The sequence below is a fragment of the Pseudorca crassidens genome, chromosome 10 (genome assembly GCF_039906515.1).
Source record: "Pseudorca crassidens isolate mPseCra1 chromosome 10, mPseCra1.hap1, whole genome shotgun sequence".
Lineage (NCBI taxonomy): Eukaryota > Metazoa > Chordata > Mammalia > Artiodactyla > Delphinidae > Pseudorca > Pseudorca crassidens.
Window position 1 is genome coordinate 23,093,154 of NC_090305.1, and position 20,154 is coordinate 23,113,307.

Below are 20,154 nucleotides of genomic sequence, written 5' to 3' on the forward strand. Positions count from 1 at the left end.
GAACTGAGATCCCACAAGCATCATGGTGAGGCCCAACATGTACATATTTATATATATTTATGTAGCTATATAGATATCTCCTTCACTGTAAACATTTTGATCTGCTCTCTGTTGCCCAAACTCTCCATCCATTAATGAATTCAGCCATTCATAGAACATGTATGTGACGGTTAATTTTATGTGTCAATTTGACTGGGCTAAAGAATGCCCAGAGACCTGGTGAAACCTTACATTCAGGTGTGCCTGTGAGGGTGTTTCTGGAAGAGATTAGCATTTGAATCGGTAGACGGTGTTAAGATCGCCCTCACCCATGTGGGTGGGCACCATCCAATCTGGGAGGGCTGAATGGAACAAAAAGGTGGAGGAAGGGCAAATCTGCTCTCTGTTTGAGCTGGGACACCCATCTTCTCCTGCCCTTGGACATCGGCACTCCTGGCTCTTGGTCTTTGGACTCAGACTGGGATTTACCCCATCAGCCCTCTGATTCTTGGGCCTTTGCACTCATACTGGGACTTAAAACCATCAGCTCCCGTGGTTCTCAGGCCTTCGGACTGGGATTAAATTGCTCCACTGGTTTTCCTGATTCTCCAGTTTGCAGACGGCAGATCGTGGACATTCTCAGCCAATTCGTGTAATAAATCTCCACGTATGTTCTATTGGTTTTGTTTGTGTGGAGAACCCCAACACAACATATTCAGTGTCCATGAGGCCCAGGCACTGTATTCCGTGTCAGATTTACACAGATGAATAAAGAGATGGGATAATGTAATTAAAATCAGGACAGGCCTCAGTTCAGATCCCAGTTTTGCCATTTTTCTCCGTATGACCTTGCATGAGTCACTGTACCTCTCCAGGCCTTTGTTTCTCTCCTCTGAGAAATGGTGATAACAATAGGGTTATTATGCAAATTAAGTGAGAGCTTAATCTCTATGCCTTGGGCAACAGTACCCCTATTGCACATGCGCAGTAAAAAGCAGCTGCGAGGGTTTATAGCAAACCGTTCGTTGTGTCTTAGGTTGGATGTTCCAGAAGCAGATCCTGAGACAAAAATTCAAGTAAAAGGGATTTATTAAAAAGTTATAAGGGTGGGGAGGAGGGAAAGGGAGTGGGGAAGTGGGACCAGGAAGGGCTCCCCCGGCCTAATTTTAAGCTTCCTGAGAATGGGAACTGTATACTTTTATTCGTTATATTCCCCCGTGGCACCTGACATTGCAGGACATATTGAGGGTATGAGATAATGATTGAATGAATGAGTGAATCTAGTCCACTTTGAGGCCTATTAAATTACAGGCTCACACCTACAATTCGCACCTGTTCTAAGATTATTTCCAAACTCTAAACTTAGGGGGCTTTTTGTTTGTTTTATTTCGTTTTTTTTTTTTCAAACCGGTCACATATAGGTTTTGATGGGAGTTAACCATGTAAGCAAACTGGGTCCTAAAGTGGTGGATTTTAAGGTCAGGGAACCGTCATTTCTTTTAGGCCCTCTTCAACCCCACCCAGGCCAGCCACTTGATTGACATCGGGCCATTGGGATCTCTGGGCTCCTGCCCTTCCAACTTTCCTGCTCAAATACACCCTTAAAGAATTTGGGGAAACTATGTACCCCTTACACATTTTAAAGTCAACAACATTTTTAATCTTCAGTTTAAATACTGCAAAGGGTACATTTTCCGGGAAATTGTAAATACTTATATATTTAGAAAGTCACATCACTCTTTTAAATGTAGCGGATGGAATATAACACCATAGCCCTTTCATGTTCATTAACACCCTTTTAATAAGTGAACAAGTCCATTAGCCAGTCAGCAAATTTACCTCATTTATTTTTCTTTTTGGTTCCTTTTTCCATTTCATTTTCCCTATAGAGTTTGGTCCTAATGAAATATTGTTTGCATTGTATCACCTTTTTTGTATTTTAGTGTCTTTTTGGAAAGTCTTTTATTGTATATCTCTATAACAAAAATATGTACATATCAATAAATTGGAATTTATTTCCTGTGACCATAAGACTATTTTAAAAACCATTATTCTGCCCTGGGTTTATAATTACAATTATTAAAAGATGCAACTGATCAAAACTACAAATATTGCCAATGATTAAACAGAAAAGTAAACTTCTACTAAAAATTCATCTCTTCATGAGATGGAAAGGGCTGATTTTTATTTTCCATTGACTTCATTTGGTAGCTCCAGGAAGAGCACCCAGGTTCAGTTCAGGGTGGGCGAGAGAGCTCGGCCTTCCTCTGTCTAGTGACAGAAGGGTCACTTGTTAATGGAGGCATGTGGAAAAGGAGAACACAGTTCTCAGGCAGATTCATTTTAGGAAGGGACACATATGCTTCTGGAAATTGATCCCCTTACAACTTAGTCCTGCCCACGTCCCCCTGGGAGAGTTTTCATGTTCAGCCAGAGGTATGCAAACCATAAGCTATTAAAGAGAGACTTAACTTGGTTTCTCGTTCTCCAAAACAGGGATCCCAGAATGGGAGAAATGTGGGTCTGAATGTCCTTGTAACTCTGAGAGATGCATTTCCAACCCTCCACTGGCTGAGTTCCACATCCCTACGCATATGGGCAAGACAGGAACTCAGATGACTTCCAGATCTCTGTAGGTCCATGGCTGTTATGAGGGCATCTGAATGTTCAAAGTCCTGCTCATTGGCAAAGACGCAGCCTAGAGTCAAAATTAGAAAACATGGTTTTTTGTTTTTCCATTTCATGGAAGCACCATGGTCTCCTGGTAGTTCCCAGCTGGCGGCCACCAGGTAGCAGCAGAGAACACAGTGCTGCCAGCCCTGCCCAGAGAGTCCCAGGGGTGGGGAAGAGGCGGTGGGAGGGGAGAGGACTGCAGGTGAGGTAGGGGTGTTCACTTTGGCTGTCAGAGGAAAAAGAAGGGGGAGGAGGGGGCTAAATACCGATCTCAAGAGGGGACAGAAAATATTGAGAACAACACCTTCCGGGTTCAGAATAAAACAGAAGGAATGAGGAAAGGAATTAAGGAGTTAGGCTAAATTGGGGAGAATTCAAGGGAAATCAGAAGGGTAGAGATGGGCTTGAGGGCAGAGGCCCAGGATGCCTCTGGGGGATCCATTGTCTGTACTCCTCCTGGGGTGGGTCAAGATCTGGCTCCTCCTGAGATCCGTGGCCCACCTTAGAGGCAGGTGGGCCAGGGGTTTTCTGGAGGCTGGGGTCCTGCTGGCCAGGGGTCATCAGGCCGGGGAGGTTGAGGGGGATCAGTTCTAGGGGGTACAGGAGGCCAGACTCCAGATTCAGGCAGGTCTCTCCAGGGACAACTGGGGCCTGGAGGTGGAAGGTCCTCAAAGAGAGGGGGTACCCCTGGCCAGGGGTCACCAGGGATTGGGGGGCCCTGAGGCAATGTTGGGGGGCCCTCCTCTGAGGGCTCTGTGGATGAGGGAGATGGATGGTCTCCGCTGCCTGAGATGCCTGTAGAGGAGGAAGGAGAAAGATAAGAGGTTGTGAGGATCCCCCCTCTCCCCGTAGCTACAGACCCAGGGAGCATCACCTCTCTGCGATGGACCACAGCCTGAGCTGATCCCACAAACAAAACTCAAAAGTAACTCTCACACATTCACAAAATACCAAAGTGATCTTAAAATGACATGAAACGCCGTCCTGAACTACTGACTGGACCAACTTTAAACTGACAGGATCCCCTGCTCCCCCCACATAAGCTCCATCCAACCCTGGTTGGGACACCCCACTGGCAGGGCCGCTATATGTGTCTGCAGTCCCAAAGCTGTCTACACCCTGGCACCGCGTGGCACCCAGACCCCATCTCTACGATGACCTCCACGCCCTTAACACGGACCTCAGCTCTGATGAACACTCGCCCCACACCTGAATGCTGACCTAAATCGCCACATGCAGCTACACCCAAACCAGCAAAACATTTATTCTGCGCTAAAACGCACCTTCCCGCACCACCTCCATCGCCTTAACTCTTCCCCTCATGTGAATTCCCAGGATCTCCCTATCCCTATGCACCCAGCTCACCCTTGCCTCATCTTTACCGTCCCCCATCACCCCAAATCACACTCCGGGCCTCTATTCCCAGCTCACCTCCGGCAAAACAGGCAAAGGACCAGGATCCCCAGGAGCTTCCAGTTGAGCATCTTGCCTGTCTCCTGGCCCCCAGTCAGGGGTCGGCTGAGTCTGGGTGCTTGGGGACCCCAAGAGGCTTTATAGGGGAGGAGGGGGAAGAGGAGGCCAATCTCTGGGGAGGGACCGGCCCAGTCACACAATGAATCACATCCGAACCTAACTGGTCAAACCCATCTGGAAGGCCGTGGCTAATGTGTAACCTCTGGTGGTGTCCCTCACTTTAGTCCCCCAGCTCAGGACCCAGCCACCCAGGCTTTATCGATGACCCAGACCTTGGTCACCCCACCATTGTTTTCATGTCCTCCTTCATACACACCCTGCAGCAACCCCTAATAACAGGGACTTCTACCTCTAGTCCCTCAAGGTCATTGGAAGCCAAGGAATGGGAGCAAACCACGCGTGGGGAAGCAGTGTAATTACAGGGGCTGGGAGGCAGGATGCCGGGCAGGGGGTGGGCAATTGGGGGGAGGACAGGGGGTGTTCCCTTGAACAGCTGGGACACAGCTAGAACGGTCTCAGCTAGTACACCAAGCCTCCCCCACCCATCCCAGTGTGAACCCTCTCCTTGGGGCTCAGCCCTTCCTGGAACTTCCACTTCCCAGCATATGCCTTCTCCAGGCGTGAAGGGGGCCTCCCAAGCAGCGACATCTGAGAATTTCATCCAGGAGCCACCTGGGGTGACTGCAGGTGAAGGGGACAGTACGAGGACATCCTGATTCCTTCTCCGACCCCAGGGCTGCTTCCATCAGTCACACCCAGAGGCTCGGGAAGAAGTTGCCTCAGCTCCCCCTGGCATCTCAGCCTCTTTCTCCTCCCTCTGGAATCCTCCTCACTGCCCCTTGAGCCTCTCTCCGTGTCCTTGGTGTGAACTCTGTGCCCACCCCTTCTCTCCCCTCCTCCTTCAGTTGTCAGTCTGTCTGGTCTGAGTCGTTCAGAGATCCCCCTAGAACTTTTCCTCAGCAAGGACTCCTCTGCCTGGACGTCTCATGAGCCTCTCAGAAGTAACGTGTCCAAACTCACTTCCTCCCCGGGTTGTCCCCCACCGGGTCTGCTCCCCCGCAGTAAGGGACACCACTGTCCCTCGTGGCTCACTTTTGAGGACTTCATTCCTCTCTCTCCTCATCCCGTGGCCACACCCCAAACCCATCCTCCACAGCCAGCCAACAGATCTCTTAAAAATGTAAGTCAAGGGCTTCCCTGATGGCGCAGTGGTTGAGAGTCCGCCTGCCAATGCGGGGGACACGGGTTCGTGCCCTGGTCCGGGAAGATCCCACATGCCGCGGAGAGGCTGGGCCCGTGAGCCAGGGCCGCTGAGCCTGCGCGTCCGGAGCCTGTGCTCCGCAGTGGGAGGGGCCCCAGCGGTGAGAGGCCCGCGTACCGCAAAAAAAAAAAAAAAAAAAAAAATGTAAGTCAAATCGTGTGGCTGTCCCCAGTTTTAAAAGTACTCTAAGGACTTTCTAGAGTAAAATCCAAGCTCCACCAGGCCTGGCCTCTCCCTGCAGCATCCTCCCTCGGGCTCCCTCCAGCCTCCGCGCCTGCCCAGCCTGTGGCCGCCCTCATGCTCCTCCCAGGGGGCTGCACAGCCTGCGCCTCACCTCACCCCGGCCTCAGCACCACATCCCTCCGGAGAGAGGCCTTGCCTGTCCCCCCCATCTAATGCCGCCCCTCCCCACACAGCCAGTTTCTACCACATCACTGTCATTTCTTTCTTCTCTTCATATTCGTAGCACTTATTATTGTTTGAAACGGCTCATTTGTTCATGTAAGTACTTGCCCATCGTCTGTCTCTCCCACCGGACTGTAAGTGCCACGGGAGCAGGGACCCGCCCGTCAAGCCCACCACAGTGGCCCCCGGGGCAGGATGCTGCCTGGATCTGTGATTCCTGTCGAACATGTGAATGTTTTATCTGCTTCATTCCTGGCACTGATCACCTTCCAGAGGTAGTTTTAAAACAAAAGTTGAGAATAAAAAGAAACCTGGAGCTTCTCCAAAAACTTCCTGGGCAGCCTAGGAAAGGGGTTTCGAAAACGGAATCGTCTAGAGAAAGAGCTGTGTGGGAGACCACTTCTCATATTTCTTGGACAAGAGAGGCTGCAGGGAGAAAATTTCCTTATATTCCCAGAGAGAACTGTCCAAACAATGGCTCCTACTGCAGTCATCTTTATTGAGCCACGGGAGAATTCACAACATCTTGGCAGCTGTCCCCGAGGGCAGCTGGATGGGAAGGGAGCTGGGCTGGACGCCCTCCCCAACCCACTCCTCCTCCATCCTCATCCCTTCGGTCCTCGCAGCTGCTCAGAGGCAGACAGAAGAAGAGGTCTGGATGTCTCCTTCACAAATAGCTTCCTCTTTGGAAATGGCCTCACTCAGGCCCTGCAAGTCATCGAGCAGGACAGAAAGGGATCCTGGGAAAGGAGATCCCAAGGGACAGGAGGTGGACAAGAGAAGGCTGTCACAGTCACGCCGCAGGATGTGAGGGTTATGAGGGAGAAGGCTCCTGGTCCAAGGCGGGCGTGAACAAGAGAGGCTGTGGGCCTCCAGGGGTCACAGAGAACAAGGCTCATGCATTGCAGAGTGCCTGGAGGAGAGATGCCTGAAGTCCCCCGCCATCTGTCCCTTACCTTTGATGGACTCCTTGGTGCATAGGGCCGCCGCTGGAGGTGCAGGCGCTGAAGACTCTGAGGGCCTGAGGCTGGACTCCACAGGTAACCCCTTATCCGACGGGGAAGGAAGAACTGCCAACAGTCGCTGCTGCTTGTAACGGGAGAGGAGACCCTCTTGCTGCAAGGTGGCCTGGGAAGGAGAGGGTTAAACGCCACCAAGCCCGGGCAGAGTCCCCTCCCCTTTCCACAGCTCTGCTCCCTGAGAAGAGCCCCTCCTCGGCCTCCTACCAGCATGAGGTTCTTGTCTCTCTCCAGCTCCTTCAGGCGCTGGGTCAGCCGCTGTCCCTCCTCCTTTCGGGCCTCATCCTGCAGGCGCCGCAGCTCCTGGTTCCGCTCCTTTTCCCGGGTGGCTTTGCGCTGGATCTGGCGCAGGGAGACCACTACGGGAAAGCCAGGCCACAGAGGGGACGGGTGTTGGGCAGCCTAGAGGCCATGAGGCACCGTGAAAACAAGCCTGGAAGGATGGGCAGGAACACTGGGTCCCAGCTCTGTGCCTCGGGTGAGCCACTGACACTTTGTGGCTTTCAGTCTTCCGTACAGAGGGGAGTCTGATGCTCTAGGAGCCTATGAATCTGTGAACCCAAAGTACCTCCCCCATCACTGACGCTTCCCAGAGTCCTGCAGGGGGAATCTGAATAGGGACTGGATATCAGATTTTGTGCAATTCATGTTCATTTTCTTAAAGTGTGACAATGGTATTGAGGTTACATAGGAAAATATCCTATTTGTGGGAGATGCAGCTGAACAGTCAGGATGTGTGCAACCTACTTTCAATAATTCCCCCCCAAATGTTTATATATCAATATGTGTGTATATACAGATAGATAGGAAATGTGACCAAAGGTTAGGAACCGCTGCCTCTAACCAGAGAAGGCATTTGAGCGTCCATTACCTGATTCTTTTAACTTGGCCAGGTGTCTGAAATGTTTCCCAATAAAAAGTTGGGGGTAATCGTTGCTATGAGATGTCAGACTGCCTTTGCAGAGGGGGGTGACTGGGAGGGGCTGCAGGGGATCCAGGGCTGGTCAAGTGCTCTTGCTTGAGCTGGCTATATAGGGGTGTTTACCACCTGAGAATTCATCTTCCTTGATAACTTCATGACTCGCACACTTCAAAAAGCTTTAAAAATAAAGTTTTTAAAATAACCTCATGCCTCAACACTTCCTTCTTCCTGAAAAGCCACGTCCACCCCAGCCAATCTCACCGGCCTTGGTGTGTTCCCTGCGAGCCTCGTTCAGTCTCCTTTCTGATTCTGAGAGCTGTTCCCGCAGTCGAGTCTCCACTTCGGCCACCTTCTCCTGCAGCGCTGGGGTGGAGGTGCACGTGGGGTGTCAGGCGAGCCTTGGTTCATGGTTCCCACCCCCGCCCCCACCACGGGTCTGCCCACGCCCCCTCCTGCACACCTTGCCCGTAGACCTCCTGCTGCTGGGTCAGCTCCTGCCGGAGACTGGCAGCCTCCGCCGTGCTCTCCTGCTGGCCCTGGCGAGCCGCCTCCAGCTGCAGCCCCAAACTGGCCAGGGACTCCTGGGTGCGCTGCAGCTCCTGTTCCAGCTGCTGGGCCACTTCGCTCAGCTTCTGCCGCTCCGCCTCCCCTGGGAAGACGTGGTGCCCGCTCAGGCTTCTCCGTACCCTAGACCCCAGCTCTTCCCTCTTCCTCTTCATCCCCCAGACTCAGACTTTGGCCCCGGCTCAAGCTCGGTGACTTGAGGACCAGGTGTACCTTGCTCCCGGGCCCGGCCCACCTCCTGCTGGATGATGTGGGCGCTCAGCTGCAGTTCCGTGTCCAGACGGTTCCGTTCCTCCCGCAGCTGCTCCAACTCCAGGCTCATATCCGTGGCCGGTGGGGGTCGGGGGCAGCTGAGACAGGGAAGAGAAACAGAGATGGGGGGAATCACCCAGCTGCCTGACCCCTAAGCCCCCATCCTTCCTCCATCCTCGCTTTTCTGGGTCCCAGCAACCAACACCTTAAAGCCCCACTCCTGCCCCTGATCCACCTCAAAGTGGCCCAAACTTCACCTCTCCTGGCGCAGCTGAGCAAGGGCCAGTTTTCGAGCCATCAGGCCTGGGGAAGAAAAGGCAGAGAGCAACAGAGAGGTGAGTTTGTGGAGGAGAAGAGGGAAAACAGGAGATGCCTGGACTGGTAAGGAGGAGGCAGGAGGGTGGGTGTAGGATGAGAGAGCTGGTGGGGCAGCGGGAAGGGCAGGATGCATCTGGAAGTTGCCCTACCCACCCCGAATGGTGTGGACCTTGCGGACGGCATAGCTGACTCGGCTGCTGAGGCCGGGCAGCCGGGCTGCGGCCCGTGTCACCTCCGCCACAGCGCCCTGGAGCCAGGTCTCAAAGCTGGAGAAGACACACAAAGTCATGACCCTTCAACCCCAACTTATTTCCAAAAGGACTTGATCCCCTCTATCCTGTACTGCTATGTACGCGGGGAAAGCAGGGAAGGGGAAATCAGAGCAAGGGCAAGAGAAGCTGAAGCCACGAGTAGGAGCCCCAACTCTGTGCCCTGCCAGTCGTGAAAGAAAACTGAGAGCTTAAGCCCCTTAGTGATTGTCAAATAAAACTGATGCAGTTGCTCATAAAAAAAAGCACAGCTAGGGACTTCCCTGGAGGTCCAGTGGTTAAGTCTCCGTACTTCCACTGCGGGGGGTGTGGGTTTGATCCCTGGTCGGGGAACTAAGATCCCGCATGCTGTGTGGCCCAGACAAAAAAAAAAAAAAAAAGGCGCAGCTATTTCTGGTCCCAAAACCTACATAAGCTTCTCATTTGTGTCCTTGCAATCAGTGTCTTTAAAAACAACCCTACGGTAAAAACAATAATCAGGTTCATGGGGTCACACCTTATCTGGACTCAGATGCCATCACAAAGTAAAGGGTTCAGTAACATTGATTCTATGGGGGCTAAAACAAGTGCCCTAAAGCAGGCTTATCTCTAGCTGATTTAGGCTTTTGCACCTCAGGCCTCCAGGTGCGTCTCCAGGTTTGGGGAGTCTCCTGCCGCCATGTGCCACGTTTGGGGTGTATGAACTTATGTGCATTCTGCTATGGAACAAAGCCCATAGCTTCCATCAGTTTGCCCCAAGAAGGCATTAAATGACTGTACATCTTTTCAAGCAATGTGCTAAGCTTATTTCTCACGCTCTGCCTTTTGATCACTATTAGGTATCAGAGATCAAAGTTATCCTCTCTAACAAGTCCCTGATACCAACAAAGGCCGGGTCCACATGCTTTATCAGCTGGCTGTGCCCAAAGCAGGATCCACGTGGCTCATGGAAGTTGAGAAGTCTAAACGGGTCCCCTGGGAGGAGGGTCTATGCAGCACCGAGGGGGAAAACAAGCGGACGACAAAGGCCGAAGGCTGTATCCCTAGCAGCACAGCAGAGATCACTTTTATCTGAAAACTGTTTGAGTGGGTGCTTCTAACACCTACTGTGGCTCTTATGAAAGCCTTTTCCTGACAGGATCTCCAAGCCACCAAGAGACTAACAAACCTGGCAACAATCCGAGCTTGGGTTGTTTTAGGCCACGTGGACTTTTTGGCAATAAATCATTAGCAAGGACCATTTCAGTAAAGTCCTGGTATCAAAGTAAAACCCTGTCCACACTGTATCTTTCTGTCTTCCTAGAGGTAGGAGGCACATGCAATGGATTGAATCTGGGCAGTAGTTCATCATAACTAGTCTCTCTAATGCCATGCACGCTTGAAATTTTTCATGAAAAATTTTTTTTTTTGGTTAAATTAGTCCTCAAGGTACAAATCCAACAGAAAGGGATGGTAGGCAAGGACCCACCCTGCATCACAATTTTTCTAAGCCAAAACTGTTGTGTGATCCATCTACAAGAGCCTCATGGTAAAAGTGAACATTTACAGAATGCAGACAGTAAGCCAGGCGCTGTGCTGAGAGCTCTCCTCAGACCGCCTCCATGTCCCCATGTTCAAAGCCGAGGAGGGATTGTTACCTGTGCAAAGAAACCTGTGCTTCTCCTTAGAGGTCTTTCTAAAGGTTATCTAACAACAGCTGTGAAGGAAACACCTAGGAAGTTGGTATCAGAGACAGGCTTGCAATTGATTAAAAAGGAAACTGGCAGGGAGGGGGAAGGGTAAGCTGGGATGAAGTGAGAGAGTGGCATGGACTTATATATACTACCAAATGTAAAATAGATAGCTAGTGGGAAGCAGCCGCATAGCACAGGGAGATCAGCTTGGTGCTTTGTGACCACCTAGAGGGGTGGGATAGGAAGGGTGGGAGGGAGACGCAAGAGGGAAGAGATATGGGGATATATGTATATGTATAGCTGATTCACTGTGTTATATAGCAGAAACTAACACACCATTGTAAAGCAATTATACTCCAAAAAAGATGTTAAAAAAATAAACAAATAAATAAAGGGGGGGGAAGGAAACTGCAATAAAGCGAGTCACACGAATTTTCTGGGTTCCCAGTTCATATAAAAGTTACGTTTATGCTATACTGTAGTCCATTAAGTGTGCAATAGCATTACGTCTGAAAAAACAACTAAACATTTTAAAATAGCATTAATTTTAAAACAATGCTGTTGGGAAAAAAATGGCACCAATAGACTTGCTCGACACAGAGTTGCCACAAACCTTCGATTTGTAGCAGCATCTGTGAAGTTAATAAAGCAAAGTACAATAAAAAGAGGTATACCTGTGGGTGTGCAGCTTTAAAAGAGATAGATTAAATTTTTTTCAACTCAACAGGGCATGCCCGCAAAATGTGAAAGAAAGAAAGAGCGAGAGAGGGAGGGAGGGAGGGAGGGAGGGAGAGAGAGAGAAAGAGAGAAAGAGAGAAAGAAAGAAAGAAAGAAAGAAAGAAAGAGAGAAAGAGAGAAAGAAAGAGAGAGAGAGAGAAAGAAAGAGAGAAAGGTGGGAAGAAAGAAAGATCAAGTGTCCATATTCCCCATCCTCGAACAGTTCTGAAGGTGGAGACCCTCCTAGGTGCTCTATTTAGCTCAAGCCGTTACTAACTGCAAGAGGAAGTTAGTAATACCTCATCTCCAGCCAAACACGCAGTGGGTGGGAGTCATAACAAGTGACCCTGCTGTGAATATGGAGGGGGGTTGCCCCAGGAAAAAACAAACACAAAGATTTTACAGGGCTACATACCTCCAGCCCTGCATCCTCCACACGGCCAGCTTTCTAGCCCCTCTTGCCTGAGGCTCTTAAACTCCAAGATGCCCAGGAAGCTGTCGAAGCAGAAATGCTACTCCACCCACCCTGCAGCCCAGATACCTGCTGACAGCGTTCGCCACAAGCTTCAGCTGCTCTTCTGCTGTGGCTGTCTGCTGCTGCTCCCGGCGCCGGGCCTCCTGAGTGCGGCTCAGCTCCGTCTGCAGGGCCTAGGAAGGATATGGTAAAGATGGTCCCCTGAGGACTTCCCTGGCGGTCCAGTGGTTAAGACTGCTCGCTTCCACTGCAGGGGCACAGGTCTGATCCCTGGTTCGGGGAATTAAGATCCCGCATGCCACGTGGTACAGCCAAAACAAAAGTGTCCCCCTCCCTGGGGTTTCCCTGCCCTCCCTCAGCCTCTGCCCGTCTCAGACACTGACCTTGGCACCCATCCGCTCCACCTCCACCTCTGCAGCTTTGTCCTGCAGGGAGTGCTGCAGGATGGCCTGCTCCTGGCACTGGGTTTTGACTCCTTCCTGGAGCTCGGCCACCTGGGGGAGGAGAGGAGGCAGGTCTAGAGCCAAAGCTGTAGGGGAGGCGCTGGGAAGGAAGGGGCAGGTGCAGGGGTCTCTGAAAGAAGGCCACACATGGAGACAGTAAGCCCGGGTTCCTAAGAATGGAGTCTGGGTCCAGGTTTCCTTCCAGAAGCATGTTCCCCGTGCCCACACCTTAAGGAACTACCCTGTGACCAACCCACCAGGACCCGTGGCCAGCCTCTGCCCGTGGCACCCACCCATCCTTGGACACTGTCACCTTCTGGGGGAGGCCGGCCCACCTCACCAAATGTAAGCCTCATGAGAGCAGGTCCTTGTCAGCCTTTGCTCAGGGCTGTGCTGCCAGCATGTGGGAACCACCCAAGTATTTGGTGAATAAATGCCACCCCTCCTGTAAGGAGCAGAGAGCTGGGGGAGAGCATGGGGAGAAGGAGGGTGCCCGGCGACCTGTCCCTTCAGCTGCCCCACACGGTCTCTGTGCTCCAGCTCCTGGGCCTTCAGCTGCACCATGAGGGAAAACACCTTCTCCCGCCAGCGCTTCAGTAGGGACTGGCGCTTCTTGGTGAACTCGGGCTCCAGGCAGTCTGAAGGCTGAACCTGAGGGTGGAGGAAGTGGGGACAGTGTGGGCTCCTGGGGGTGCAGAGGAAGGAGGTGGGTTTTACTTCTTCTGTCCTGCCCAGGCATCAGGAGCCAGAGCAAGAAGAGGCGTTCAGGGGAAGAAAGACGCGGGCAGGTTCTAGGAGCGGCACCCCAACCCCTCCCATGCACAGGGGGCACCCGGGGGTGAGGGGCCTGGGCCAGGGGCCTACCCTCCGGGCCAGCTCCTCCTCCTGCATGCAGAGGATGTGCGTGAGGCTCTGCACGCGCACCTGCAGCAGCTCCGTGGTGGTGTGCAGGCCGGCCCGGTCCTCCCGCAGGTGCTTCGGGCGGGGTCGGGGGAGAGAGAGAGAGAGAGGACAGCTACCTCTTGCCAGGTCTCCCAGTGGCCCTCGGGCGGCGGCCAGTCTGTGTGCCCCTTGACAGCACTGCCTTCTCTCCCGGGGACTGTGCTCTTCTCCAGGGCCCCCTCGCCCAGGACCTGAGCCCTCACGTCCCACCCCATGCCCAGCACTCTCTCACCTGCACGGTTTCTAGAAGCTCCTGTCGCTCTGATTCCCACATCTGACTGTGGACCTCGGGAGGGACCTGCTCCCCCACGTACCTCCTTAGGTTCTCAACCAAGGTCACCTGAGCCTCCAAATCCTCTTGGGTCTTGCTAGGGTTGGGGTGGGAACAGGGTAGCCATCGGGGGGCACCCTGGAGACCCAGCCCACCCACCAACCCACCGAATGCCAGACCAACTGCCCTTCGGTCGCCCACCCGCCCACTCACCTCAGCTGCTTCCGCAGCAGCTCGGCCTCCCTCTGGGCCGCAGCCAGCTCTTCGGCTTCTCCTGACCTCCTGGTTTCCAGACTACTCAGAGACTTCTCCAGGCCCCCAGCTTTGCTAGTCAAACTGGAAAGAGCCTCCCGGTGAGCCTGTGTCAGGGAGGAGAGCTGTGGAGAGAAGGAAGGGCTCAGCAGGGGCCAGCTCGCCCACACCTGGACCTTCCAAATCCGCCCTCTGCTTTGGCCCTGCCCTTCACTCCCACTTTCTGTGACCTTGGACAAGCACCCAAGAAATCGCCCAACTGTGCACAGCAAAACGGAGACCATCCTTGGTGCCTCACTCCCCACCACCCTCCAGCCCACCAGCAGCTCCTGTCAGGTCTCCCACCAAAACATTGTCACTTCTCTCCACATCCAGTGCCACCGACCTGAGGCAACCCACCCTCATCTCTGGCCTGGACAATGGCAACCATCTCCTGACCGGTCTTAGAAGCCTCCAGTGGCTTACCACAGCGTTCAGACCGGCTTCCTCCCTGGGCCTGTGAAACCTGTCGTGTCTTGGCCTCTGCCTGCTTCTCTGAGCTCTGTCCTGTTTCTCCCACTGCCCACTCTGCTCCAGCCACAGTGCTCTCCCACCGTCCCCCCAACAAGTCTGCTCTTTCCCACCTCAGAGTCTACCAGGAGGCTTGGCTTCCCCCAGCTCCTCAGATCTCAGTGATGCCGCCTCGTGGGAAAGGCCTCCCCAGACCGCTAATCCTTACCCAGCACCTGTGCTGTCCTATCACCTGTTCGTGCCCTTCCTGCACTTCTTATCATTATGAAATGATCCTGCTTCTGCACGTGCTTACTGTCTGCTTCCCCCCATCCAGAAGGAAGCCCTAGGAAGGCAGGGAGCTTGTCCTTTTCTCACAGCACCACCAACAGTGGTTAAGGGTGTCAGATACGCTGAAAGAGTCACGGTTCGGCTGGTGAAGGAGGGGAAGTGGCTGCCCTCACTTCCGGTCTGCCCGCCTCTAGCCCTATCTCTATACCATAGTCACTGTGAGCTTTTTGAACACGAATCACAAAACTGGTCCTTTTACGTATAAAATATAAATCTGATCATGTCATTTCCCTGTTAAAACCTTTCAGCGGTTACCCATTGCTCTTGAGGTAAAGTATAAAGTTGAACAGGCCCAAGGCCTCACACTCCACCCCAACACCCAGAGCCCCTCTCATCGCCTGCACTCAGGCCCCTCTGGCCTCCTTCCGTTCACATCTACTTGCAGCCAAGTGTCACACCAGCCCCCATCACCTCCCCACATGCCTGCCCACCAGCCAACACCTATTTATTTATTTATAGCTGTATTGGGTCTTCGTTGCCGTGTACGGGTCCCCTCCAGCTGCGGCCAGCAGGGGCCACTCCTCGCCACCGCACACGGGCCTCTCATTGCAGTGGCCCCTCCCACTGCAGAGCATGGACTCTAGGCACATGGGCCTCAGCAGTTGTGGCTCGCGGGCTCCGGAGCGAAGGCTCAGTAGCTGTGGCGCATGGGCCCAGCTGCTCCGCGGCATGTGGGATCCTCCCAGACCAGGGCTCGAACCCATGTCCCCTGCACTGGGAGACGGACTCCCAACCACTGCGGCACCACCAATTCCTATTTAACACAAATGTCAACTTCTTATCATTAAGCATCTTTCATGAAACTAAAGGCTCTTTATATTTTTCTTTGAATGATCTCCTCTGTCCATTTTCTGCCTGGACCGCTGTCTTTCTCTTCTTGATTTCTAGGCACACGTTATATAGTAGGGATATTAGCTTTTTCTTGTGATATGACCTGGAAATATTCTTCTATAGTTTATCACCCTTTAATTTTACTTTTATTTTGTCATTCCTAAGTTTGGTATTATAAAGTCAATCTATCAATCTTTTCTTTAATGGCTCTGGATTTTGATTCACAGGTAGAAAGGTTTCCCCATTCCCAGGTTATAAAGGAATTCACCCATATTTTCTTCCAATATCTTTATGGTTTCATTTCCTAACACGTCGACTGGTTAAGGTGGCCTTCCCAAACCCCCAGACCAGTCAGGGCTCCTTTGTCCTTCTCCTTCATGGCTCTTTTCCCAATTGCAATTAATTAATTAGAATTAAATTACGCATTGAATGTGTGTATCCCCCACTAGGCTGTCAGCTCCACCCACAAGGGCAGACAGTTGTCTGATTTGCTCACCCCAGTGTCCAGGCTCTTGTCTCAGGGATGGCAAAGAGTGAGCACGGATAAATGCTTGCTGACTGCATAATCGCCCCTTCCCAGTCCACCTTAGGACCCCACTCCCACCTCCCTCACTCTCCCTCCCACAGTGTTCCCAGATGAACTGGGTACCTGGAGTAAAGTAGAAAGACAAACTACTTCCTACTGGAAGAGGAAGAGGGCTTCAAGTGGTGGGAGGTCTCCTGAGTCCTGGCGGAAAAGGGCAATCTGAATAAGACCAACACATCCAAGTTCTCCCTCTTTCCAGGTCACCTGTTTCTTTCACCTTCAACAAACATCCATCACCCTTTTCTGCAATGCCTGCTCTTTGCTGGGGAGCTCCTGCCCAGCTCACCACTGTGCAGCTGAACCCTTACCAGGCCCACATTCACCTGCTCTTGGTGCAGCCTCCGAACGTCCTCCAGCTCCCGCTGGCTCCCTTCTTCCAGGTTCTTCCGGACAACCTCGGCCCCAGCCAGGGCAGCACGCAGGCCCTCGGCCTCAGCGCGGCCAGCCTTCTCTGCCCGTGCCAGTGCCTCCAGCTCCACGGCCTGGGCCTCCAGCCTCATCTTCTGCTGCAGCGAGGTCTCCCGCAGCACCCGGACCTCCTCCTCGAGCCGCCGCAGCTCTCGCAGCTGCCGAGAGATCAGCTCAGCCTGCTGGCTCAGGGCCTGCGACCCCGCCAGCTCCACGGACCTTCAAAGACAGGTTAGCACAGGTGAGACCTGTCTCTGGTGCTGGGAGGGTGGCCAAGGCATAAATGGAGACAGGAGGAGGAGAGGATCCCTCTGCTCCCATATGGGGAGATGGCAGGGGATGAAGCTGGGCCATGGGGATCTCTGCACTTCCGTCACCATCATCATTGACAACAGTCCTACTAAGCATATCTGGGCCCACAGGACCTAAAGGCTGAGTTCATGGAACATGCCCTCTCTCGAGGACAATATACAGGCAGATGTGTTCAACATCAGACGTGCACGTCGTTAGGCCACACGTTCTGAACTGGAGAAGCTGGAAGGACACTCAGAGATTTCTGAATTCGGATTTAAGGGCAAGGAAAAGTTTGATGGAGGTGGAGAGAGAGGTCATGGCAACGAGTATCAATATGGTGAGCCCAGGCACCAGTTAAAATCGTTTACTGAGTGTTAGGTACACCACATGAGAAGTCTGAGAGTGCAGTACCTCAATAAATTACATAGTCCCAACCGCTGGAGAGCACAGTCTACTGGCGTCACATAAAGTTGAAACCAGCTTATAACATGGCTCTTGACACAGCTCCCTCACTGAGGCCCAGAACCACAGCATTTTCTTTTTCTTAATTTTAATTTCTTTTGGCCGCACCATGCAGCTTGCAGGATCTTAGCTCCCTGACCAGGGGCTGAACCTGTGCCCTTGGCAGTGAAAGCAGAGTCCTAACCACGGGACTGCCAGGGAATTCCCCAACACCTTTTTTAAGTGGCAGAGATCTGTAGCCTAGAGAAATGAGGTGACTGGCCAAAGGACCCCTAGCTGGTAGCCAAATTAGTCACAAAGAGTCTCTGTCTCCTGACACTCACTCCAATGCTCCCCTTTCGTCATTATGCTCCTTTCCCCTTGATGGGGTCCAAGGCAGACTCACATGCCATCCACTCAAGAACAAAATGGCAGGATGATGTTCCAGTACATTTGGGAAAAGACACACATGAAACAACAAGAATAAGAACTTTCACAGACAACAAATTGACAGATGGCATGGTCAGCTCCGTCAGAATGAATCTATACTACCACAGCACACGGTCTGTACTCCCAGCCTGTACTTCTTCAGCCTGCCTTATACTACACTTAATACAATCAGCCGTGGGTCAACCTATCTCTTCCTTTAGGATTTAAAATTCTTTGATAGGGGCTTCCCTAGTGGCGCAGTGGTTAAGAATCCACCTGCTAAGGCAGGGGACATGGGTTTGAGCCCTGCTCCAGGAAGATCCCACATGCCGCGGAGCAACTAAGCCCGTGGGCCACAACTACTGAGCCTGCGCTCTAGAGCCCACGAGCCACAACTACTGAGCCCGCGCACCTACAGCCCGTGCTCCGCAAGAGAGGCCACTGCAATGAGAAGCCCACACACCATGACAAAGAGTAGCCCCCACTCACTGCAACTAGAGAAAGCCTGTGCGCAACAACAAAGGCCAACACAGCCAAAAACAAAATAAATAAATAGATAAATTCGTTAAAAAAAATTATCAAAAATAAAATAAAATTCCTTGATATCAGGATCTCTCTTATTTATTTTTGTTATCCTTGTCCCTAGCATCTAGCACACTGCTATTATTTATGCATTGTAGGCAACAACAATTGCTTATATAAAAATGAATAAATTATGGAACTAAGGGCTGAAATAGGGTAAGGAATCTATTTCAGGGAAGAAGCGCCACTGGCAAGCAAGCCCAAGAAAACAGCAACATTAGATCTGTACCTGCCTCTCCACCCTGGCTCCTGCCCTTTGCCAGAAACTTCCTGTCCCCACATGGTCACTTGAGGTCTCTGGTTATCTGGCCGCCTCTCTAAGACATCTTGATGGGCTGGGGGCTGAACCAGGGGAATGTCTGAGACCCACCTGGGAGCCATTCTTGGCAGAGTTGGAAGGGGCCGAACTTGGAAGTGGGATGGGGGAATCAGCCCAGTGGAACCTGAAGAATCATAAGGACAAAGATGGTCAGTTTCCCAGGGAGACATAATCACCAGCCCCCTTGCCAGGTCCCACTGACCTGAAGGTCGAAACATTTCCAAATTATTTGAAGTCTCTAGAGTCTGTGTCCAGCCATCTATGCTCCCCTGGACAATAGGAGAAACAAGGACACTCCAATTCAATTTTCAGGCCACCTTCCAAAGAGAGAGCCCCTACAATAACAAAGTCATAATCCTTAAATAACAGCCAGGTCCATCTGACTCTTAGCTCCTCTTATCCTACTTCCCAAAAGAAGTAGGAAATACCCGAAGAGCACTTGCTCGTCTCAATCTGGTTCCTGATAGGACTGTGGCAACAGCCATGAGATGGAGAGAATTTACTGAGACAGGCTGAGAGAGGCTCTGGTTTTACTCATACTTTTAGAATTCTGGGCAGTGCCTTTACCGTCCTCCTTAAGTTTCTACAGTCTCTGCCTTCCCTGGATGGAGGTGAGAAAGGACGTATGCAGTACAGAGGCTGCGAGCCCAATCTCCAGAGTTCTCTCCATGGCTCACCAAGGCCTTGGGGAAGCCCATCCAGACACCACCAAGCCATGACTCCTGGGTCCTTCCCTATCAAAGCGCTGGCCCAATGCCTGGCCCCTGATGAATGTGGCCACATGTAGGGCAGGACGCCTACCCAGGACTCCCGGGGAATCCAGGCGGCCTAGACCCCTTGGCAGAAAAGCCAGCTTCCTGACGTCGCATCCAAACCCTTCCAGCAACCTTCCTCTCAGTTTCTCTCTATTGCCTCCTCAGCTTCCATCCCTGTCGCCCACCCACCTCTCCAGAGTCCTAGAGCAGAGAGAGGGGTCTTTAAGATCTCCCCACCCTGCCACCCGAATTCATCTATTTTTCCCCCAATCTGGGATTCCTATCCCTCCCTACAACCTAATTTGCTTTCATCCTGAAGAAATTATTCTGGCCCCTCACTCTCTCATCTTCCAATAGCCTGCTCTCCCTTCCTCCTCTCCCCCAGATATGAGTCTTCGCCCTGCTGGACGCTGAGCTCTAAGGCTGTTCGGACCACCTCATTTGTTCCTTTACCCTGCCCTTGCACCCCTCCACCCTATGGATCCCTGAACCCACCCCCGTACCCCCTCTCAGCCCCTTCCCGCCCCCAACTGACTCTTCCCGAAGGCCCCTTACCCGGCGCGAGAGACCCCCGCCACCAGCCCTTTGGCCACACCCCCTATACCTAGCTCCCGGGCGCGGCCTCGACCCCTGACAGCGCCTGCGCAAAGCGGGCAGGTTGGCGGGACGCTCTAAAACCTACAAGGCTACCACCCCAGAAGGAGGAGAAGAGGTGCACGCAGGCGCAGTAGTGTCTAAAGCCTGGCCCAATTAAGGCGTTGGGGGCACCTCCGAGCCCTGGC

General features: G+C 52.4%; 2 protein-coding genes across 12 annotated transcripts; both read right to left on the reverse strand.

Moving 5' to 3' along the window:
- Positions 1-2,118: 2,118 nt before the first annotated feature.
- Positions 2,119-6,148, reverse strand: PSORS1C2 (psoriasis susceptibility 1 candidate 2). The gene is given in 2 exon segments (XM_067752466.1): positions 2,119-3,168; positions 3,170-6,148. Coding segments are annotated over 2 exon segments (486 nt in total). The 5' UTR covers positions 3,524-6,148; the 3' UTR covers positions 2,119-3,036.
- Positions 6,149-6,270: 122 nt separating this feature from the next.
- CCHCR1 (coiled-coil alpha-helical rod protein 1) lies at positions 6,271-20,105 on the reverse strand. Of its 11 annotated transcripts, none has more exons than XM_067752379.1 (18): positions 19,977-20,105; positions 18,820-18,952; positions 18,669-18,741; positions 16,468-16,771; positions 13,849-14,012; positions 13,597-13,732; positions 13,347-13,397; positions 12,924-13,073; positions 12,363-12,473; positions 12,046-12,152; positions 9,020-9,132; positions 8,806-8,851; positions 8,510-8,646; positions 8,193-8,381; positions 7,994-8,095; positions 7,018-7,169; positions 6,748-6,919; positions 6,271-6,531 (listed from the first exon to the last, which is right to left on the reverse strand). In XM_067752379.1, exons 2-18 carry the CDS (start codon positions 18,833-18,835, stop codon positions 6,422-6,424), a joined length of 2,133 nt encoding a protein of 710 aa, XP_067608480.1. In that variant the 5' UTR covers positions 18,836-18,952; positions 19,977-20,105; the 3' UTR covers positions 6,271-6,421. The 11 variants fall into 11 exon arrangements, with proteins under 11 accessions (XP_067608480.1, XP_067608479.1, XP_067608476.1 ...); XM_067752378.1 differs by having other exon boundaries at positions 13,287-13,397; XM_067752375.1 differs by having other exon boundaries at positions 6,748-6,877; positions 13,287-13,397; positions 18,528-18,741.
- Between the last annotated feature and the right edge of the window lie 49 nt (positions 20,106-20,154).